This window comes from Malurus melanocephalus, unplaced genomic scaffold (assembly GCF_030028575.1).
Source record: "Malurus melanocephalus ecotype Western Australia unplaced genomic scaffold, MMel_1.1 scaffold_2, whole genome shotgun sequence".
NCBI classification, from domain to species: domain Eukaryota; kingdom Metazoa; phylum Chordata; class Aves; order Passeriformes; family Maluridae; genus Malurus; species Malurus melanocephalus.
In genome coordinates this window covers 7,538,920-7,563,864 of record NW_026623234.1, presented here as the reverse complement: position 1 = coordinate 7,563,864, position 24,945 = coordinate 7,538,920, and the positions used below count along the sequence as shown (strand labels likewise).

Here is a 24,945-nt window from a genome sequence, read left to right as displayed (position 1 = left end):
AATGGACATAAAGTAATTAGTAGCAAAGGATAGTATCAGGCTTTTCCATTTCTTGCAGAAATAAGTGCCTCTGGAAAATACAGAATAAAAAATGAAACTTGCCCTGGATTCAAGCTGGAAAGGCAAACATAGCAACTCAGAGCAAATCCAAGATCACCAAGTACAAGGGTCTGTGTAGTTATTTCAYAAGGTGAAACCTACTGTTTTGAGTTTCTAGACACAAGCAATCATACTGAAACACSAAGTGCCATGTAAAATATCCAATGAACACTGACCTTTAAATCTAAGTTGCTGCTTTCTGTGAAGAAATGGATTTTTTCCTCTGCTTTTTGGGACTGGTCCTCAGCTGATGATGGGATCGATTGAGTTGCTTTTCAGAAGTTTCTGCATTCTGTATTCTGGTCTAAAAGTACCATCACTCATATCTTATTACATCACAACCTATCTTTTTTTGGGTAGCTGGACCCTTTTTCAAGACCGTGGAAGATCACTATGAGCAAGATTATTCTCTGCATTCTGATTCYTAGAAGTTTTTAACATCTAACTGCTCATCCAGATGTATTTAGGAACTTTGAATTTCAACTGCTGTGCTATTCAGTAGTTTTAAAAACTTCTTGCAGCATGGTAGCTACAGCTTTTGCTAAGGCTCTCCTTCATCTGTTACAGCTGAGTTGAGATATTGAACCTTTTAGGTTCCCCACGTGTCTGCACATTCAAAGTGCTGTAGGAAAACTACACTCAATAAGCAGGATCCACGGGGCAGATTTCACACAGAGGTCTGGTCAGCATTCTGAGCTGCAGACAGCTGCCACTGGGAACCATCCAGGCAGACAAGCACGTATCTGTGGTGCTGTGCTGACCTCTCCCTATCCCTGGAGACAGGTGCCCCAGATTTCCTCCAATTCTATGTCCTACTTGTTATAGAAGATCCCTAAGACCAACCTTGCTATAGTTTCTTTCACAGACAAACACCTTCTCCTTTACTGTCAGAACAGGGATTTTGAAACTGATTTTTCAGCCCACATACATAGAGACACCTGGCCAGACTTCCTTCTTTTATTTCTAATTTCAGCAACATTGATTAAAAGAACTGGCTTATTCAGTCCTCTCTTTTATCTTTGTAATACTGAACACCTCTCACTAAAGCCTTGTTTTCATTCCCTCAGACCTGTACATGCCAGTTACCAAAGAGGATGCAAAAATATCAATTGTTATCTCAGACTGACAATTGTATTGAGATAMCTCTGACCCCCTCCACTCACAGATGTTTAGATTTACAGTTCAGGAGTTGAATGAATTTTTCTCCAGGAGCCTTAGAGATAACCAGAAGCACTCTAACTGGCTTTCAAGCCATAGCTCAAATAAGCAGCCAAACTAAGCATGAATTCTGAACTAATTGAAGTTTGCCTCTCCTGCTAGTATTATTATGAACTACAATTCTCCACATTTCTGGAGTGCCTTCTACTCTAGGTTGCATGACAACTTAAGAGACTTAATTGGCTGTCAACATGCCTTTCAAAAGTATTACTTCCAATTCAATGGGTAAGAAAAGCACAGCGTAAAACATCAAGTCATTGTTCAAGTGCATGGCAATAAAGATGAATTGCTGAAATGGCTCTTCACATTTTATGAGAAGTACAGCTTCTGTACCAGCTATTGTTGGTTCGGGGATTTTTTTTTAATTCATAAATGAGTCAACATGAAAAAGAATGATTAAAATAAGTCAGCATTAAAAAACATGGTGGATTTTTATTTTAGTGGCCAATCAGTGGATGTAGGCTGTCTTCTAAAATGGAAGTTGAAAGCAAGGGCAAGTTGGGAAGTTTTGTAACTGCATGTCATTGTTTCTCAGAGATGCTCAGATAAATCCATCATTTTCCAGAGATGCCACTTCAAAGGTAGTCACAAATATGCCCTCAGAAATGACAGAATTTAGTGTCTAAGAAAAAGGGAAGGGCAGGGGGGGCCCACAACCAGCCAACAATCAACTAAAATTGAAAAAATTTAGGGGCCCTAAATTAGGACATAAGAAATATGCTCCATATAAGTAATTACAACTACATTCCAAACCTGCCGAAATAAGATGACCATTCCCAAAACAGTCTCTGCAGAATATCAAATTACTAAAAATACACAAGATATTTCAGTGAGCATTTTGTTCATCAAGAAAACTGATAAGCTTAAGGGCTTAATGCAAGAGAAATATCTTTGCTTCTTCCCCTGGGGGAAGGGGCTGCTTCTCCTACACATGCTGTTCTTAGAAAGCCATGTGTTTATTTCAGGAGCAGTGCTGGTCCATATTGTGAGCCACCGYGCAAGCCTGGGAGCTGAGCACGCCTCTCCATATGCAAAGCAATGGCAGCTTCCCATTTCCTTCAATCAAAACAGGGAAAAGGAAGATGTGCATCCTCTCAAAAAGAATTTGCRAAGTTCATGCAAATGGGGAATGTAAAGATACATTTTCAATGGTCCAGCTCTCACGTAACAGTAGTAGTGATGCTGCAGGAGTCCTAACAGAGAGAACACTGTCAGTGTAGCCAAAGCTCTAATGTCCTTTGAATGACCAATTTTGCARTCAGTGAAAATGCACCCAAACTTGAATTTAAGAGCTGAAAAAGTGCTTAACAAGTTATRCAGTTTTAATTACTCCTTAGTTGTCATATTTATATTCTATTTGCCTAATGACAAAACATATAAACCTATTTCCTCCTCATCTAGGTTAGCACAGCTTAATGCCTYTACATTCTACTTTTTCAGTGGTTTCTGTATAGCATTTATTATTACCTACTCTTGTACTGTTCCTCTTATTCCTCTCCTGGCTAGTTTTATTTGTTCATACTTTGATTTAGAAGCAGGGAACACTGATCAGGGAGATACACAAACACACAGCTCCAACTTAGTTTGGTGCATTTCATCCACCACTTTCTGATGGTTTTCACAACTCTATCAGAAGAAAACATGMCTTAAGATATTTCACGTGACGCTTTATGAATTCCTTCATAACTCCCTAAAACTCAATATTAATTTCTCTTTCTCACAGAAAGCCTGGACCTCACCACTGAAAGACTAAAGAAAATAAAGTGCTGAGGRAAGATTTACATGAGGGCAAGGAAGCTACCCTAGAAAAGTGTCCAAAAGGACATTTAGATTGCATTTGACACATCCTACAGAGGGGAGTAAGGCCACACCTTTCCCAAAGACAGTTCCAAAAGGATTTACATATGGGAGTAACCAAGAGCTTTGAAACCAAAATCTACTGTTAATGTGTGCTCTACTGCTCCATTCCTCGGATGAGGAGTTTCACAAATCTGTTGCAATACCTTACTAAAAGTATAATTTCATTTGAAAAATTGAGTAGATGCTTCTTCATTGAACTCTCTCAGCAGAAAGGTCCTGAATGTTAGCTCAATGTTCTCTAACAACAAATATTTAGCACCCAAAGACAAATATRAAAAGACAAGCATTTCGGAAGAATTGATTGAAACATAAAAATTTTTTGTGCACATGCACAGGAGATTACATGTGCATGTAATACAGATCACATATGTAATACATATTATTACATGTATTTAATCTTACATGTACATGAATGCATGTAAGATGACCTTTGCCACTATACAGTGGTTCAAGAAGATTCTGCTACAATATTTACTCACAGAGAATCAGCACAACTCTTTGTGAGGAAGAGTTCTTTCAATTGAAAATGAGAAGTTCCAGTGCAGCGGTGGTGCCTGTATGGAGGTATTGACAAACTAATCACAGAAATTTAACCACAGCTAAACAAATGTTTTTGACCAATTATCAGCTGACACTAAGTACACACCTTYATACAGTCAAGCCCCTGGATACGAAACACAAGAGTATTATTTAGCCAAAATTGGACTCACTGTTCTGAACAGCTCATATGCCTGTGGAGTCCCTTCCAAGCTAAAGAGCCTGAAGTCATGCAAGAGCTCCCTGAAGCAGCATTTATCTGGTCACACACATCTAGATGACTGCACTGTTGTTCTCATTAGGATGACAACTTCTGGTACTGACAAGTGACTCTTGACATGTTATTCCTTGCTGAAGCAGTTTTGAATGTTAGAGACTGAAAAACAATGGGATATTCTCATTAGAATAATCAGCTTTTTTTAATTGAAAATTCAGATATACAGCCTGTGGTACTCTATGCAAATGGATGCAAACAAAGAGCTTCATATAATACAGAGCCTTTTAGACTGATCTCACAGTTACTTATATATACACCAGCTGAATTTTCAGTGCAACTGCTCCCATGTCTGTTCCTGACACTGGATTAAAAAGTAGGATAGTCCAGCCCGAGACTCTTTTCTTTTTCAGAGGCACAAAAGTAGGCTTGCTCAGTCACTCTGTCTTGAGACGGAGAGCTTCTCGCCGTTGCTTTTGAACAGTCCTGGAATCTTCCCACAGACTGGGTCCTCTGATATTCTCCCAGTTATCCAAGTTAGATTTTTCCAGCTTCTGCAGACAAACAGCAAACATAACAGTGTGACTTTGACAGATCCATGATTTAAAGTACATGTAATTACAACTTGATTTATTTTTTTCACAAGAAACTCAGTATCACCATTGGGTTGATGAACTTTCATCTACCCTGCATGAGAAGTTCAACAGGAAGGRAAAAAACCTCATAGTTATCCATTTAGTAACATAAATGACTAAGATGGGCATTACTGTATCTGCTTGTCAGAAGAGAAATAACATTTAAGGACAGGAAGCACCGCAGCATCTGATCAGGACTCAAGATACCTTGYATTCACTTTTTCTCCTCTCACCTTGTTTTCCAGATCTGTTCTTCAACTGCAAGTCTGCCAAGCACTGAAGTAGTAGGAGYGACAAGCACTGGTATAGCTCAAACAGACTAGTAATTAGTGACCTGAGGTATTGTGTCAGCCCACATTCAAAGCATGCTGCAAAAAGATTCATCATCTAGCACAAGGAGAGACAGCAACAGACCCCTTCAGTCCATGTGGTTTTAACTTGAGAGCAGCATGCAATGCTTTCTGCTGACTAGTGTGCATGGCACCCAGACACCACAGATAGGCCTTTACTWAATCATACATGAGATAGGCTAACTAACTGACTGAACTGTCAAATATTTTAAAACTACCTATATTTAATTACCTCCTTGCCCATTCCTATCATCTCCACTCAGAACTACCTAGATTTAGAGGTAACAAAAATGAAGAACAGGTGGCCTTCTGACCTCATCTATGTGCTGCAGTCAAAGAACACAAACATGTACTGTATCTTCACGGTCCTATTGGCAGAGACATAGCTGTCCCTTCCCAGGACACAGACCTCAAGTCTCACATGCCAACTGTGGAACAGCACATTGGACATGACAGGGAGACTGAGGAGAGGGTCTGCACCACAGCCAGAATCAGGGCTGTTCCAAACCTTACTGAACAGGGCAACATTGCATTCCAGTAATGAATGATACGTACTGCAGTGGGACTTAAACCTGATCTGTGATCAGGGCCTTGTCTCAGCAAATGCTGTAAAATTACACCAGAAAATACTTAACACTGTCCTGCGCCAGTGGCCTAATTTGTCTACTATCAATMATTCAAATAAATGGCAAATACCCGGGGACTTGAATAACAGTTGCAGAATAATTCAACAGCTATAACAGAATAAACCTGCTATTAGTCCACGTTATGTAAAAGTTTCYTGCCACTTCTGCAATTGAGGAAATCGCAATGAAGTTAGTCAGATATCAAAAGAAATTAGGCAACAATCTACAGAAGATATATGAGAACACATGCACAAACATAGCCGACTTTCACAAGGGAGGAGCAACTAAAGTTTTTGTACAGTGAAGTTGACATAGATCTTTCTGAAGAATTGTCTTCACTACTTTATACATCTTGTGCTTAGCTGGTACTTCATTTCAACCGGAAGAGATCTGAGCTGACGTGGAAGGACAGAGAAGAAGGAAAGGTATTCATCCATCCCACACAACAGTGACTATTCTCTCTGATTTCTAATTCTGAATTTAACATCTGATTCTTATGGAAGCTTCAAGGAAACTACACTAAAAATAACCTTGTGCTTTAACAGAATTACTGATTTAATTAAACACAAAGGTGTCACACAGTTGTGAGGATCTAAACTATTTCMAAMGGTGTTTGGCTCCCTAAACCTGAAYATTAATCAACTTTTAAAAGAATTACAACAGAACTTGTGGTATCTAAAGATAAGCTGCTTAAAGAAGTCTATCAAAAGAGACATGCATGCTGAAGATCTTTACCAAAAGTTCATATTAATTTGCCMCTGAAACGTCACAAAGGCTTTACAGAGAGAGGATGTTTCTCAAAAACAGGAAGTATTTCTAAACTATACTATCTAAACAAACCTCACCAGAGAGTATCTTGGCAGTTTCCAATAAAAATCATAAAGATGCCTAGAAAACACACTGATATACTGACAGAATAAAACAACCAAGGGCTATGTGCAGTGAATGGCTCTGTCTGACATGACAGATAAGACCTATTGATCAATTAAAATATAAAGAAGGATTGCATATCTAGGAAGACTATATATTTTTAAARTTCTCCTTATAATTACAGAGATAATTAACATTCTGTGTCATGTATAAACACTGTAGTATCTTACTGTAATTCAAGAAGAAAGCACCTTCCCTACTACCATGGGACAGTATCTGCATAAATTTAGTCTATGGGACAATTATCAGTCATCAGAATGCAGAATGATTCGACATTCTAACTTTCTGAACTGATGGTATCCAATTCTGGAATTACAGAGGACTCCTGTTGCATGTGGATAAGCATAAGAGGGAGTATCACTGCTGAMAGGGGATGTGCAAATCTGTTCTGCAGTGCTTTCCCACTGTATAGCTATTTCCACATATATCTGTACTGGTTTTAGCTGGGATAGAGTTAGGGKTTTTTTTAATAATAGCTAGTATAGGGCTATGTTTTGGATTTGCRCTGAAAACAGTGATGGTAACACAGGGATGTTTTCATTACCGCTGAGCAGCTCACACAGTGCCAAGGCCTCTCTTTTCAGCCCACTGCACCTGCCAGTGAGCTGGGGGTGCACAGGAGGGGACACATCTGGGACAGYTGACCCCAACTGACCACAGTTGTTGGGATGTCCAACATCATACAGCACCATGCTCAGCATGTAAAGCTAGGGGAAGGAGGAGGAACAGGGGCACATTCAGAGTAATGGAGTTTGTCTTTCAAAGTAACCTTTACACGAGGGAGTCCTGCCTCCTGGGAATGGCTGAATACCTTCTGCCCACGGGAAGTGGTGAATGAATTCCTTGTTTTGCTTTGCTTACACCCACACCTTATGCTCCAGCTATTAAACTGTCTTGATCTCAATCTATGAATTTCCTCACTTTTACCCTTCTGATTCTCTCCCGCATCCTATCATGAGAGAATAGGTGAGCAGCTGCGTGGGGCTTGGCTGCTTGCTGGGGTTAAACCAGGACAATACAATACCTCACACACAACTGACTAAAATCCCGACCCTTCTCGCTCGGTCACTGACATAAGAATTCTTACAACAGTACCATCACAGAATAAATGKCTACTTTAGATGTAGCCTAAAGACTTGCACATAGCTACATTTTAAATTCAGCTTAGTGATGAGAATAAAACCAGATTAATTAGGTGCAGCACAAGCTAAAAAGTTACACAGCTCCTTCAGATTGCCTCAGCTGTACAATGAGAATTCAGGCTAGCAGCTAGTTCTGCTCTCAGATGAAGTCAACGTCTTTCATTCTATATCGCTAGGTCTTCTTAATTTCTTTTTTTTGGTTTTTTTTTTTTTTTTAATTTTAGCCATTTGGACTATGCCTGCCTAACTTTATGAAGACATCACATAAAGATGTTAAACTACTTCCAGCTTTTACTAAACTGAAATTCATATGAACTGGAAAGCTAAAACCGGTAACACCTCTCCCAATTTAAATGTACTAAACAGTCAGTCATTGGAGACTACAACGAAATGTAATCAGATCAGATCAGCAGCACTTTTCCTGATTGTCTCAAATAGCCCAAAGGATATCGAAAATTAGCTGTTTAAAGTAAGATCAGTATAGTCCATTAAATCTACTGATTCACTCCCTAAATCAGCTAAACTGCCTCTTAAGACTACAGGACTGACAGAAGCTGTAAATTCAAGGAAAAAAACGTGGTTACTCAGACAGGAACAGTGAAAAAGAAAAATATGTTCAACTGTTTGCCACACTTGACTTTTAAGACTTTTATACAGCTTGACTGGTGCAAAGGTACCAAAAAGGACATAAAGAAACCTTCACTTCTTAATTGCTAGTTCAAATGTATGGCTTAAGTAGAAGTCATAATTCTTTGTCAGTCTTAAAATAAAATAAAAATTAAAAAGGAATTTGAATTCTACTCTTGCAGGATAGTCTTCATGCCACAATACACAAACTGAAGTCTGCAGAAATTCATTTAGAGCTTTTAGTGTTCAGGCTGAGTGAATTCAAGGTGGCCACTTGCAAAAAAATGTTTGGCTTTAGTCTCAGTTTCTCACGTACGAAAGGAGGGATAAGAGAATCCTGTTTACTTTACTGCTTGTTGAAATAAATTCTGTGATGAGCAACACAGAAAGAAATAGCTCTAATTTAGAGAGACAATTAYTTTCCATCATTATAGTAAGCAAACYCATTTGCAGACAAAAGATGAGCCAGGGAAAAAATATCCTCATAGCTGAAAGAGGCAGTAAAGAATTAAACCAMCTGAATAGTTTGTTTTTGCAAAGGTGTCAAAAAAGCTTGAAGAGACAAAAGGTATATTGAGGAGCTCTATGATGATATATAGATGAAAAGGTACAAAATTACAGCTAACACTGAATCTGCTGTCTTGTGCATGACTGAAAATCTTAACTTCATCATCACACTGACACGGCCTTCATGTTTTGTTTTTTTAAATGAATCTTTCCCAGAGCCATCTTTTTGATTTCTCGTTTTCTTAATATAAAATGGGTGTGGCTTCATTTAGGAAATGGCATAATTTAATATCTGCAATTAGTGATTTAATAATCTGGGATTTAATAGCTCATGATTAGTGATTTAATCCTCAGTTTAAAAATAAGCATTTTTTCCAATCAGAGAATGCTTAGTTTTTATTATATTAGAATACAAGCAAGTTAGCAAGCAGCAAGCTACGGCCAGAATAAGATTTTGTTGTTGTTGTTGTTCATTAAGGGAAGAAATGGGTGGGGGATTTGGCATGTAAGCATCCAGAGAGCTCCTTCTCTTTTTGTCTTTGCTGAAAACCGGCAAAAACCACAATAGTGAAACCAACAGAGGCTTTGTTGCTTACTTCAGTGGGATCCTACACCATTCATGTATGGCACAATTAATTTACCTCTGGTGAACTGGTTTAAGAGACCCATTCCCTATGCATCATTTTTCCTTTAATTATGCCAATTTTCAACTATGTGGGGCTGTGCTCCAAACAGAAAAAACAAAATAGTTTAGGAAAATAAATTCATACTACTTATGAATAAATGATATAGGACTACACAAACACTTGAACTGACACAGCTGAAGGAAACATTGTCTTGAGACAGAAGAGAAAATCTTGGAGTGACTATGTTGTAAAAGATGTGTATTGAGGAACTGCACTACCCATTTGTCTGTGCTGCCTTTTCCCAATCCAAAGCATGCAAACAGAACTTGCCTCCACCTCAGAGGTGTCACAGAGTTTAGTTAATGCACACAGAGTACTCCMTTAGTTTTGTGTGAAGGTTTTACAGTGATACAAAGTGGTCACTAACCTAAACAACTATATCACTCAGAACTACATGATTACACAGCCTGGAATTTTTAACATAATAGAAAATAATATCAAACAGTCCTGCATCAGGAATTAGGCCTTGCCATGATCTCCTCCTAATTTAAAAGCAGTTTTCCTTCTTAAAAGTCAGAATCTCTTAAAAAATTAAATCTCAGAGGATAACCCAGTRCCATTTACGCATTACAGCTGCAGATCACCCAAGATGGACTTCTCAGAACAAAAGACTCACAAGTTTTATGATAAAGTCAAGGGAATTCATGCATGGATMACTTACTTTTAGCATATCTTCTTTTCTTAAGCAAAAATGAAACTCAGAATGATCCAACATAAATAGTAGCATGAGTGCAACAGTACAACTTCAAGATCAAATACCCAAAATTCAGCAAATACCACTTTCAATTAAGCAATCACATAAATTTAGGATAGTTTTAATTTCTCTCATATAGGAAAGTGTAATCCAGCCATGGTTATTCTGCTGCAGAAAGAGAGGTGCTGCTTATAAAGATTTATCCCTAAATTTACAACTTGGGGGACCTATCCAAGTCAAGAGGACCAAGGAATTTCCCAAGTCTGACTGCTTGAACTTGCTAACTTCGTAAAGGGATGTCCTAGTTACTGCAGCGCACCTCTCAACAATAGGAGCAGCCAGGGACAGACTTTTGGGATGTTTGCAGCATCTTTTTCAACTAAATAAAGGTGAACTTGACTGAAGGGGATGTGTGATCTTTAACAGTGCAGGAGACCAGTAAGAGTAAAAAATGACAGTTCTGTTGCTGCTAGGAAGAGCATACAGATTTCTACAGCATGTTTCTATGTGGAGTCCAGAAAACCCTTCTGATACCACAGAGCTGGTTTATTTCAAACAGCTTCCTAGGACTATGAATACTTGGAATTGTGGACAATTTTTTTTTCTTTCTGTATATAAAATCTGGCACAGTATGTCCTTATAATAAAGATAAAAAGATACTCTAATAAAAAAAYGATGAGGTGTACCAGGATAAAAAAATATGAGACCCATGAGTCACACATGGTGTTTTCCTTCTGAAGAGATCTGAAAAAAGGTTTCTTATGTGAGAGGGGAAAGCTGCAATGAATACCACAGCAAAGGGCTAAGAAATTACCATACCAAGAAATGATCAGTTACCACTATGAAACTACTAACWGAAGTGTGTGGGCATCACAAAAGAAACAACTAGAGAAGGTTTACAACAACAGTGTCAAATTAAACTTAAATCCAGGCCATTAAACAACTACTCTAAAGTAACCACACTCCTTCAAATCAGTAGTCAACCTTACTGAGMAGTCAACCCTTCAGAATCAGTGGGTTAAATCTGCTGCCTCTCACACGCTCCTCCTCTATCCTGGTCTCAGTTCTGGTAACATTCACACAGTGTAGTTGAGAACTTTGGGTTCTCATCTACAATTCCTTGTTGATTTTTGACTCACGTCTCTTTCAGAACTTGCTTATCAATTTATATGCTGAAATGGAATACCGCTCTCCATGGAGAAACTATGATTTGGGTAAATGTTTACAGGGCAATTTCAAATCCTTCAGCCATAAACAATTTTTCAKTAACATCAATGGCTACTGTTTGATTTGTGCTGTTGGACAATTTCTCATAGGGAAAAAATGCTCCTGTTTCTTCTCTGTGGCTAACACCTCCTGTCTATTTGATGAGGACAGTAATAGGAGTGCTAGTCCCCCAYTATACCACCAGCAACAGCAAAACTWTTCAGCAATACTGCTGGATGTACAGTTCACAAATAACTTCTGAATAACTCTACCTGTCATTCTATCAGAACCAACAGGTCTTCAAATCAAATCAGAAAGACTTCTAACGTAGAAAGATTACAGCATATTTTTAAATTTTTACAAGCATGAAGGTAGAATGTATGGTCTGGGGACYTTCTAGAGTTGGAGGGTATTTTGGTTTTGAACTGTATTGTACTTGAAGACTATGTTAGAGCTATAAGATGGCATAGAGGGACACTGGCTCTCCAATAACTCGAGGGGAAGATGCTACAATGGAAGATGGATTACTACATAATGAATTACCAACAGCATTTCCCTCAGCCTTTGAACTTCTCAGTGATGCCTCTCACCTATATCTGGGCAAAAAACAAGTTTTACCAGACACACAATGAAGTCATGGGTTAAACTTGGGAACTTCCCCATTTGATTTTTAGAAGTTGGATTATTTAGCTAAGAAGTGTGCAAGCTCCATGGTCAGCCTCCACCAGAATCTTGCATTTCATTTTTCAGTTTGATCAGTAACCTGTTAGTACAAGCAGTGACCCATACTCTGACAGTATATATATATAAAGCAGAGTATATTTCTATAGTATAGTTTGAACATTAAATAATGATGGGTAACAACAATTTCAGAAGCAAAGAACATGCAAGAAGTGCACAATAATCTTTTCAAGCATTTCATACTTAGACTTGATTGTCTGTGTGGGCATCATCTGGAAATACATAGGCAATCCCAAAATATTCCAGGTAGTGTTTATGAAATTGGCCAAGAGAAATATATCTAAGAAAAACAAACAGGGGGATATTGTTGCAAAAAGTGACTTTGCTTTATTGCTGAGACAAAAACTTCCTTCAATATTATCTGTTCTGCTGTATTGTCTTCAGAAGCAGACAATGAGAGGAATGTATATGGCCTCAGCTGTGTAGCTAAATTCCTCCACACTACACTAAAATTGCTTCAGAGATATTTCATACCAAAGATCCAACATTCCCCACTAAGGGCCCATTAGTATGGCAGAAGTGCTTAAAATTTCCACCTAGCCAGCTGCAAAAGCAATACTGACTGCCTGGAAGAAACCAGCAGCATTACTTGAATGAAAGAATTCAGCCATGATGTGTGGATACGACTTGCCCTACTCAAACTTTGGGGTTTCTTTGTGACTGAGACAACACAGTGTTGGCCCTAACATGGTAAGAGTTGGTCAATTTACGTGGCATTAAAAACAAAACAAATATACAGAGGGTGCAAGCTGGTACTAAGCAGTCTATTTTGGAGAAAGGGTGATGAGAAGAGATTATTTACAACAAGTATTTGCATGTCCCAACCACATTTGCTATCTGACTGTTAATCACTCACCTTGCTTTCCATCTATGAGGGATCAGTGTCTTCTTATTGGATWAAAAAAAGTGCAAATGCAACATATATGAAAGAAACAACTCTTAGTTAAGGAAAATCCTGTGCTAAGAGATGATCAGGAAAGAATTTATAGGACTATTCAATAGAAATGAATTCCAGAAACAAAACCAGTAAAAAGTGATATCCTATGAAGTTTCCTTTGGAGGCTTTCTTCCTGCAAGAAGGCTTTTCCACCAGAACTCTTCCTCTGCCACACCCATCACCAAATTCCACCTTCTTGTGTTCCTCTATGAAGAACTGTGAACATAATCTATAGTTTGAACACATTGAACTTTGATATAGAAAAACTCTCGATATGTCAAGAAGACAAAGACAAACTATAGGCTGGCTATGGACTGTACATCCACTCAGAATAAAATGCCTAACACAAACTATTTGAACTAAAATCTTTCCCCGTGGCAGTTTCTATTGATGATAAAATAACATGACTTTGTACTTCTCTACAAAGCATTGTGTTGTAGATGCACAATGAAATAAAAACATAAAAGACCATTTCACATGTGAATAAACTGAAATGCAAGAAACTCAGCTCGTCTCAGACACARCCTGGAGGGCAGTTGGAATTTAATGGCTAGGCTGGACAATGCACCAAGAAAGAAGAGAGCAYGGAAGGAACAGAGTGATTAAAGGGGGAAGAAAATAATTTCAACCACATTTAGCATCACAACAGTCACCAAASAGGAATCTTTTCCCAACATCTTTCCTCTCAAACAGCTCAAGTCATTTAGCCACTAGTACTTTCACAGTCACTGAAGCAATCAATTCAATACACTARTCTGATAACTCTTAAACAGCAACAAAATCAGTAATCCTCTGTTACTGATAATGGCAGCAACAAGATACTTGTACATTTCAGCAACTGGCATCCAGGAATTTCTTTTTAGAGTACCCCTGATGTCCATACACTTGGATTCAATTACTATGTTCCTACACGGTCACTCCCTGAAAAAATGTTTCATCCATTCTGCTGGAACCACAATCCCTGAAGTTAAGACGAATAAGCATTCAGCGGCCTGTATTGTTTTCAGAGGAGCTTATTCAAATTCTTCTTTTAAGGCAGTAAATATAGAGGCTATATTCCCAAAACACCTCTCTATATACCTATTTTTCATTTTTGAACTGTCCTCAAAATGTATCTTAATACTGCAAATACAAGACTTTTGCTGTAATTCTCAGGACAGGCAATTAAAAAACTTCTGTCCAGAGCTAATGTTGACTTTCAGGGATTTATCAAATTTTAAGAAAGAAAACCTGCTTAATATTCATACTCTTTAAGTCAAGAAAGCAGCATTCTCTAGTCTGACCATTTGCAGACCGGCATATTACATCAATTATGCCATGCCTGAAACCAGTTGAAGGAAAACCTTAAAAAGTTTTACAGTTTTAATATTCTGAAAGACAAAGGAGTCATTTTTCTTGCTGCTGTGTTTAAATGATGTTCCCATCTATTAGTAATGGATCTCACTTCTAATTTTAGCATATTTTCTGCAACAAAAAATATTCAATAACTATCACTTTCTTCTTATGAAAGTATTTATATTAAAGCAACATTGCTCCTTAAGATGATTTAAATCTKTAAGTTTCTTTTAAGGAACTTTCTAGAGCCCTAAGTTGGTACATTCAGCCTCTTCTGCAACCTAATCCATTCTTAAAGCCCTGTTCAAAATGCAGATCCCAAAAGAAGAACCAGAATTTCAGTACCAGGCTCATCAGTGCCACACTCAGAAATAAAATCACCTGTTCCTACATCTACAATTCCTGCTAATATTCATACACTGAATGAGCTTTTTGTGCCACAACATCACTGTAGAAGATCAAGCTGAATTATTTATTCACTGACTCCTAAATCTTTTCCAGAGTTGATGCTTTTCAGAATGCAGTCCACTCTGCTTACATTTTCAGTTTTTTAAATAAATAACTTTGGCTACTTTAAAAGGAACTTTGCAGATTTAATGGGCCCATCTTATCAAGTATTACAAACAGCTCTTTGTCCCTGCCTTGCCATACTTTTATTATTGCAATATTTTTGTATCACTTGCACATTAGTAATGATTTCAYGATTTCTTTCACATCACTGAAAAAAGGACTCAATACTGCCCATATGTCCCAAATCTCACTGAACTCATTTAATAGTATCACCTTCCTGCCCAGGGATGATTCCCAGAGAACCATCATTCTCAGACTGAAATTTTCAGCAATCACTGAAATCTTACAAGCAAATTTATAGAACATGGCTATAAACCATCAGTCTAGTAGATATTAATTAACTTCTTGTTTGATTATTAAGGGATTTGGAAGCTCATCTGATTCAAATACAAAGGACGTTTTTCTCTAAAAGATATACAAGTATGTTTTTTGAATATTGCTACTTTGCCAACATGGTTAGTCATGATTTTACACCCTCATTATTTTATTCTTGGTTTGTAGCAACACCATCCTTTTACCCACATCCTTGTCAGCTTACTTATCAGCTCTGATGCCCTTAGCATCTTTTATCAGTCTTCCCTGCTTTATAACTCATTTACTGTTTCCATAGCAATCCTTCACATTTTTATTTATTGTGATATTTTTTCTCTACTTTCAATTGCTTTTGATTCCCACTGAATATCACATATTTGATTCAAACATAAATGATTTTTTCCATTGTAAAATGTTAGTAAATCCTTAAGGACATTTTTATTTGCTAGAAAAACCCTTCAGAATGATTCTATATTTTGAGGTCTGATGTAACCGAGGCCAGATTTTTTAGTGTTTACTAGACCATTAATTTCACAGAAGTACAGAAACCAAGTGCTAGAACAAGGAATGCTATTTTGAGACTGCATTAAACACATGTAGAGGAATGTACTATGATTGCTAAACAGCCACAAGAATATTTTTCACACATCACATTAATCAGGCTTTTAATCTCCCTTTTTCAAACAGTATTTTTGTCCTTTCAAATAAAATACTCTAGCCTTTTGTCGTGGGTCAAACACTTGACATTTTTTACAGTGTGTTCTACAAGGCCCAGCTCAGCAGCAGAACTACATTCWCATTAGTACCAGCATCACCAGCGGACAGAGCCATGATTTATTAGGCAAAGGGGAGCAGCAGGSACTAATTGGTCATATGAGGACACGTAAGTGTGTGAGAGGAATGCATAAACAATGGAGAGTGTATGCAAAGGTATCTTGCTCCTCTGGCATGCCCAAGGCACAAGATAAATGCCATTATTAACAAATCTGAGATATAAGAAAAGGAGTATGAACTACACATGTAAATTCTTCATTCCTCARAATAGTATCCTGACCAGAAAGGTTCCTGTATGAAATAAAATTTTTATAGTTTGAGAAGATATAATTTAGTAAATTAGAAGGTAAGAAAATGTCTTTATGTTAATTTTCTCACAATAAATTAGGTCTGTAATTAGAACTTTTTACATCACCACCACCACCACATTGGAGACAAAATGCAGATTTCAACATGTTTCAAATACTGGAAATGTCTTTACTTTTTGCAATATGCCCATAAGGGTATATGTATCCTTACAGAAGAAATGATGATGTTCTGGAAGAATTCACTGTGTATTCAATATGTACAGTTCCATAAGRACAGTAAGATATTTTTAAAAGTCTTAGGGAGGGCCAGAGGACATTTGCATGTATCAGGCAACCACACTTCAAAAGAGCTGGCATGGTATCCTCAGTAACAGTTGCAGAAATAATGCTAATAATATTGTAAAATAAGGCTTTACATATCAAAACAGCAAATTTTTTTAAACTGCCCTTGATCTCTTATCACACCATATTTAGTAACAGCCACCAGTGTAATCCTTCAATGTGGCCTATATATTGAATTAGAAGGTGTTCCTAAGAGCTGTACTTTGGACAAGTCAAAAAATAAAGAAAGGAGAAAAATGTCCACCCAAACCCTTCTAGTCTGGAACAGATGGAGTCCACAGAAAACTAYTCTCCTAAATGTCAGCTATAACTTGGTGATTGGTTAGATTCTGTCCACCAGAATATAGAGGCAACAGTGACTTTAAATTGTCACACACTCAGAGCGGAGCCTGCCAAGTATATGAGTGACTGCTGGTAGTTTCACRGATTTCACTGAAGCAAGAAATTAGTATGTGCTTGCAAGCTGGTGCCCATAGTTAGGTATATATTGATATTAGAGTCAAAACAATAATCCAAATCTTTYTTCATTATGGAAATCCATTTGTTTTGTTGAACTGATCTGCCCTCTCTAACACCCAAGCACTACTCTGGTAGAATTTCAGTCTGGGAACTCTGCAGTTTAGATTAAGAAAAAAATAAGATTGCTTCTGTCATTTCTGTCCATCAGAAAAGAGCGTCATTACCCAAGTAAGCCTGTAATATATTGTTATGCCAGATGTATTTTATTACCATTGATTTATCCATAAAGATAATGCAATTATGGCTATTTAAATATTATCCTTCAACTATTTACTCATCTTCTGAAGAGAAAAGCAAGGCATATTTGAATACTGATTGGTTGATTTTGAGGTTAAGTATTGAGTTGGAGATGTGGCTCTTTATACTGCTTGTGGTTCTTTTTATTTTTTCTTCCACATAAATAAATCAGAGCAGCCTTACAGCATATTGAATGGAAACTGAGCAACAATAATCCCAGAGGCAATCAAAACTTAAAAATCCATTAAGTTTTGAGTCTCCATAGGAACTTTCCATCTTTTCATTCCCTACACCATAAACCACAGTTTTTTATAGCAGGGGAGAGCCCAAAACTATTTGCAGTGACGGTAAAAACTGGCAGATATTTTGTGAAATCAGGCCTCTGAAAATAGAAAAGGTAAGTTTTAATTTTATTTCAGACAAATCACAGAAGARTAATAGAATAGTAACTTATATTATCAAGATTGTGTACTGCCATTTGGACACCTAAGGATGAGAGCAATGGGTGCAATCGAGATCCTTAAAGGCTTGTGACAGAAGTGTGGTATGAGAAGAAAAAAATTTGTGTTCAGCATAAGGAYCATAGAGACCCATGAAATGTTAGTTGGACATTTGATTCAATTAATTTTAAAACGTTAGGAATTATCTCAAATAGCTTTATGCTTTGTTTCTGTTCACAGGGACAGCTTTTTCCAGTTTTTCTAACATGGCTTTTTGTAGACCTGAAAATTTATGAAACTCTGGATATTAAACAGGTCAAAACAGACACTTTAGAGCTCTGTAATATTTGAAGAAAATGCAATATTAAGGAAAGAGTGAACTATTAATTTATAAAATTTTCTGAAACCATGTAAAAGGAATTACAGTTGTTTCAAAGATAAACATAAATTTCAGAAGCAAGGAATAACATAAAATACATTGTGCACATAGYTCTGTATTTGGTCTGAAGATCATCAAAACTCACACAGTAGAAATGTCGACTTCCATGCACACACATTCTAAGGCCAACATCAGCTCTACATTTATAAACTAGGTTAACCACAGAAACAGTGAATTTATCTGTATCACTGTACTTGGCACCTGGACATCAAAGTAAAACTGTGTTCAGAAAGAAGCACTGTGTATTAAAAACCTGTCTTTACATAAAACCTTGTTTTTATTGGACATCAGTGAGTCAAAGGCAGATGGTTGATCTAATTTTAGTTAGGGACAGATACAACCCACCAGCGGCCAGGGTACTCAAGGGTAGCCAAGGTTATGAGCCCCAAGCAACAAATTTATTTTACCTCATATTCAGATTCCAGTGTCACAGTGTTCTGTTTTAATTTTTCTTTCAAAGCTGGATCAACCTGAAAGACAAACAAAAATACAGCAAAAAATTTAAAGTTTGCTTTTAAGAATGTTTTTAGAAGAAATCTTAACCTCAAATAAATTAAATATTGGTACATGCATCTTCTCCTCTAAATGAGTTTATGTGCCATTGGTTCAGACACCAGGATGATGAATACAGCACAAGAATTGGGCTGAAAAGGAACAGGTCAACAGCCAAATTATTAAACTCCAAAGGGAAACACATTTTTAACTATAGCCCTACACCTGCATTACCTTAYTTACTTAAACCTGTATTTGTTTAGTTTAAAGCTGTTAAACTAAACAAAGCTTAAATAAATGAAACAAGCAAAACAGGAGAAATTTGGGATCATATAACATATTATACTCCTGAATGTTGAGTTCAGTGGATAGGTATACAATATATCTTGGCTTTTAAAGTCTAAGCATGAATTGAATTTTTAATTTTCTGGTGAACACATAGCTCGTTCCTAGTTTTGATTCTGTAMCGATAGTGCTGGTGTTTTCTGCCACCTTTCAGAGAAGCTTATTGAAAGAACAAATCTAAGAACAGACATGTCAATGATCCACAGCAGATACATTTCACTTTTCAGCTTCTGAGCCCAGAAGAAGTGATGTTCATCCCTCCCTCTGCTAAATAACATCTGTCTCCCACAGGTCTAAGAGTAGAAGCAAAGGGAAAAAAGATAATTAGCATTCTTCATGCTTAGAGAAACAGCCACATATGCAGTATTCAGACATAGTCTTTAGGCAAACTAATTAAAATACCAAATAAATCCAGCATGAAAGAACAATCTCCATTTTAAACCCTTGAGACCAAAATAGATGTGCAAGGAGACCAGTAACGTGTATAGTTCTACATCCCTGGTACACTGGTCCAATTACAACTAATTCAGTGAAGAAAAGTTGTTATTCTTAATTTGCTGCTTCTTGATCTGAATGAAAAGGGCTCAGTTACTCTCATCACAACCAATGTCAAACTTCTACGAGCAGTCTAGAAAACAAAAAGGTGGGCATACACATAAGAGAATTTGCCTGGTTGATGAGAAGATCCACCTTCAGATTGTCCCCTCATTCAAGTTCTTACTCAACAGAAGTACTTCAAATACTCACAAAGTGTCTGTATTGATGGGAATTGCTCCGAAGAATTTCCCTAGGCCATAATGTTCCCCTTGATTACAGACACTGTCTGCTAGTTAGCATGCAGCCCGTGAGACCTCAGCTCCTAAGGACGGATGCCCAGACAGGCAAGTCTAACACCATCTGTGCATGGCCAGAGGTTTGATTTCCCTATCTCATCAGCGATCTGGCTATAGAAATAGACACATTTGCAACCTCCAGACTCATTATATTTGGGAACTAAGCCAAAATATCTAAAACAGTTAATGTTTGTACCGGATACAGCTCCCACCTTCTTGGTAATTAAAAAAAATATTACAAGATAGTGTCTCTGCACTGGCCCTCTACATCAAATAAGAAAAATGAAATGCTACATCTCTGTCTGGCCTCTGTAGAACTGCCCCTCATTAAAGATGGATTGCCTCTCTGCCATGACCACCACATCCTCCAACAACAGCCATGCTTCATTAGAACAATGAAGCCATCCATCACATGTGCAGAAATGTGAAGTCTTTGGGCAGCCAGGCAGGCTTTGAAGCTTGCTTTCACAGAGAGAAGAGTGATCTTGGACTTCACTGTATTCAGAACTAAATGCAAACACTATTTGTTACACTTTGTGTTCTCACAATACACATACGGACAAGGGGAAATAAAAGCTACAGTAAGTAAGGCAGCATCAGAGTTTTATTTCATCCTACATTTCCCCTTCATTTAATAATAAGGCAAACAAAGTAATATGGTTGGAACATTGTTTTTACCTAATTAACCACAGCCAGAATTTAACCTACAAAGACAGTTCAATCTCCCCATTATTAAGTTTTACTTTATCAATTTTTAGTGTGTTTGTTTAATGTGTGGTGCTTCCATGGCCACATTTGTGTAAGGCAAAGGCAAACAACCAGTTAAGCTACTGCTGCTTCTCCTTCCTTCCAGCCCCTTCTGCCCTCAGACTTTCTCCTGTCTTCATTCCCCTCTGCCTGCACAAAGGCAGCTAAAATGGAGACACAGCATTCCAGTTTGATGCAGTGGCTTTAATGTTAACAAAAATGCAGAAATAAAGGAGCCTAAATGAAATTTCTTTCGAAAAATACCCTGTAAATGTGAAATGAACAGAGGGCGCTGCTTTTAGGAAGCAAGAGTTTTATTGGGTAAATTAACTTACTCAAAAAGACTAGTTAAACCCTGTTTTAAGGGCAAACTACATACACATCTTAAGCTCGCTCTGAAAAACATGTTCTTTTGCGCCAAGTTCCACCAAAAAAAGTAAAAAAGAGGAGCAAGTATATATTTCCTCTTATCTTTATCTTTTTTGTTCCCTACATACATACTTACTCACACAGAAGAATTTAAACATACTTGAGCCTGCACAGCAATTCAGTCACCTGCACATTCTAATGTCTGGACTGCAAACCCCTGCTTTTCAAGTAAGACRAACAGGTTACAAATTGTTTAAGGAACCCACACAGCCGCTGAGAAAAAGCATATTATGAAGTTGTGTTTCCACTGTGCTTGCACGATGCTGCACTATCTTTGAAACAACACAAGAACAAAAAAAAAAAGGAAAACAGAATGATGCTATTTTCATTCTGAGGAGGCAGATAAACATCAATATGAGCCACAATCACAGATCATAACCAGGGAACACTTAAAATGGGGGCAGAGCCAGGAAAGTGCCCATGCCAAAGCAGTAGCTCTGTTGTATTACACATCTGCCACAAGATCGAAATACAAATATACATTTTGCTTCCATGATGACTGCTATGCCAACATGTACTGCCAAATGAGCTAGAAGTATTCAGCCATGTACTGGCAAATGAATCTTCAGCTAAATTGTGGATACAAATCAGTATTAGTAAACATGATGATGGCAGCAGACAAAGCCCAAATGCCATAACATCCTGACAGCATCCTCTCCACCATTATTTAGGAGGCAGGAAGGAACAGCAAAAATATTCCTTTACACTAGAGGACACTTCTTCTTTGGTAACATCTCAGATGCTCCTTTAAGATCCATTTAAATTCAAACTCTGTCTCTAAATGTAGAATTCAAAGATGTGTGCATCTATAATTACAGCATAACTTCACATTAAATTCTTACTCAAAGATTACTGAAATACTTGATGCAAGTATTTAGACAACTTTCATGAGATGCGGTCTGCAAGGCTTTGGAACCAATATTATAAATACAATTCTTAAAGGCTTTACTTTTTTTTCTTTTTTAGCACTTGCAGCAAAAATGAATGAAACATTCTCAGAGTATTTTGCATTATACAGGCTTATCTCATATTACATCAACTGAAAGGGCAAGTGCAATATAGAAAAATCTCAAAAAAGGTTTAAGAATAAAGCTTTCAAATTAGAATTTTGTCCCATTTCACACTCCCACCATTCCTTCAGATTTACCCTTACTTAACTTCAAAAGGTTCCCAAAGAAACAGACTTTAAAAAGATTTTTAGATGGCTAAAAGTAATAGAGGTTAAGCACAGAAACATTCTTAGAAATCTTAGTAGGCAGCTACTTGAAGCTGTAAGTAACTAAAAACCTTTTAAAACGTGGCTGACACTTCTCATTTTAATGCTAACATTTCAGTTTTTCAAACAGAACCTGAACAGCATTTCTAGGCATTCAAAATGGTGCAAACAATGGGCAAATCATTACATAGCAAAGCAGGAACACCTCATGATTGCAGCCCCTACCAAACCAGGGACTCCTGCARTGCCCTGTGAAAAATATACACTCATCTCAGGAAAGGGAATTTTTTGTTTGTGACACAAGCATTTCTGGTACAGTTACAAACCTAAAAGTGCTGCTACTAACAAAATTTTCCAGCTAACAATTTTGTATCGATATTCAGTGACCACAGTTCATTTTACCTCAGAAGCCAATATTACRAGCAGAGAATGACTGAGAAATCTGTGAATGCCACTAACTTTAGCTCCAGGATAAGGAAAGTATAGCTCTTCTACAAGGCAACCCAAAGAACCCCATTACAACCCCTTTTGAAATTTAGAGGTGTGGAACACCTATCCATATGGGGAGAGGATGAGAGCACTGGAGTTGTTCATTTTGGAGAAGAGAAGACTTCAGGGAAACCTGATTGTGGCCTTTCAATAAGGGGGGCTTACAAGAAAGACAGACTTTTAGCAAAGCTTTTTAGCAAWGCCTGTAGCAATAGGACAAGGGCTAATGGTTTAAAACTAAAAGAGGGTAGATTAGACTAGGAATAAGAAATAAGTTTTTTTACGATGAGGGTGGTGAGACACTGGCCAAGGTAGCCCGGAAAGGTGATAGAAACCCCATCCCTGAAAACACTGAAGGTCAGGTTGGAAGGGGCTCTGAGCAACCTAATGTAGCTGAAGGTATCCCTGCTCATTGCAGGACAGTTGGACTAAAGGACCTTTGAAAGTCTCTTCCAACATAAACTATTGTATGATTTTATGAAACACAGGAATACAAAGCCGATTAGCTGTGTCACTCCTGTTCAGCATTCAGAGAGGAGGAATAAGTTGATACACATTCTAATTTTCAGGTTAACATCACAATTGTCCACAGTGCACATATGCCTGGATCCATAACTCATATAGCCCATTTTTACAAGCAGTCTTTCTATGCTATAAACATTACTGTTTATTTGTTCATGTACTATTTGTGGCCATGGGCTTTAGAGCAAACCAAGACTTGAATATATTACATCTTCTAAAATGATGGGTTCAGTTACTGCACAAGGAAACTGTCAGGAGACAGCCACATCATGAGAAGAGCACTGTGCTTTCAACAATCTTCTCTCACACAAGTCTGTGCACTACACTGTAAACTTGTGTCCTGGCCTGTACTGACCAAATATTTGTAAGGCAAAGTCTTACAGAACCTTCCCTCTAGCAATCATTTCCAGAAAACRGTGGAAGGTATTCCTACTCTGAAACTACTTTGCTATTTTTAYTAAAACATGAGTTTCTGTTCCTACCCTATCCTCCACAAAATAATATCCCACTGAGAAAGATTTCAGATTTGGAAATGGGAGAAGATGGTGGCCAGAATTTAATGAMCATGAATTAAGCTTTTTAGTTTTTCATCTGCTCCTCCCAGCATAAATAGATGGGACACAATTTTCCTGCAGTATTCCACAATAGAGAGTCCACAAAATTACTGTTTGTATGAAGTTCTTCAATTTGTTTTCCCCACCCATTTTGYAAATTTAAGAGTAAACCACAATAACCAATTCTAGCTCTCCCACAATGCATCTTCTTCAAAAACATTTATCATATGCCTAACTCCTCTAAATGGAAAATCAGCAATCTTGCGTGGATCAGTCAACTTTAATCTTCCTKGAGAAGACTCCCATAAATTGCTACAAAAGTCTGTGTCATAAATATTCTAAGTTGTGGTTTATGAGCAGAGTGAGAAGCTGTAGACAGAAGAGGATAAATCCCAGGACTCAGGAAATGCAGTGTAAACTACAGCCAAGCTGAGTGCTGTTCTACTTAAGAAATTAAAGGAACAAAGCTTGTAGAGGTTGTAAGGTACAACAAGGGTTGTACTTATGCCAAGCTCTTTGGCATACAGTCTTAGGTAACAGAGAAGGGCAAGGCAAAACATACCATTTTTGTGCAACTTAATTCACAGCAATCCTTTAACTATATTACTTACAATATTAAATACATAAAAAMCACTTATCTAAGGCTACTTTTCTCCCTGTGAGAGTGGTGAGGCACTGCAACAGCTTGCCAGAGAAGCTGTGCATGCCCCATTGAAAACAGGTTGGATGGAGCTTTGAGCAACCTTGTCTAGTGGAAGGTGTCCTTTCCCCTGGCAGGGGCCTGGAACTGGGTATTCTTTAAGGTCCCTTCCAACCCAAATAACACTATGACTCTGTGATTCTAGGATCCAAGGATATCGACTGGATAGGAATACTTATGAAGAGTGAGGAGACAGCCGAGACTGGATGTAAACCCCAGCTTTGTGTCCTTTGACTTTTTCCTATGATCTGCATAGAACACAGACAGTTAAAAAAAATAAAAAAATTCTCCAGCTTCTGACAGAAATCGATGCAGACATTTCCAAAGGAGCAA

At 37.6% G+C, this 24,945-nt stretch overlaps 1 protein-coding gene across 2 annotated transcripts in view; it reads right to left on the bottom strand.

Moving 5' to 3' along the window:
• Positions 1-13: 13 nt before the first annotated feature.
• LOC130573992 (cytochrome c oxidase assembly protein COX16 homolog, mitochondrial) overlaps positions 14-24,945 on the bottom strand; it is a 49,621-nt gene continuing 24,689 nt past the window's right edge. For both annotated transcript variants that reach the window (XM_057366900.1, XM_057366909.1), the window contains exons 3-4: positions 18,693-18,755; positions 14-4,482 (exon numbers count right to left, since the gene is read on the bottom strand). In XM_057366900.1, the coding sequence (XP_057222883.1) occupies positions 4,366-4,482; positions 18,693-18,755 (180 nt within the window). In that variant the 3' untranslated portion in view covers positions 14-4,365. The remainder of the gene's footprint in view (positions 4,483-18,692; positions 18,756-24,945) is intronic.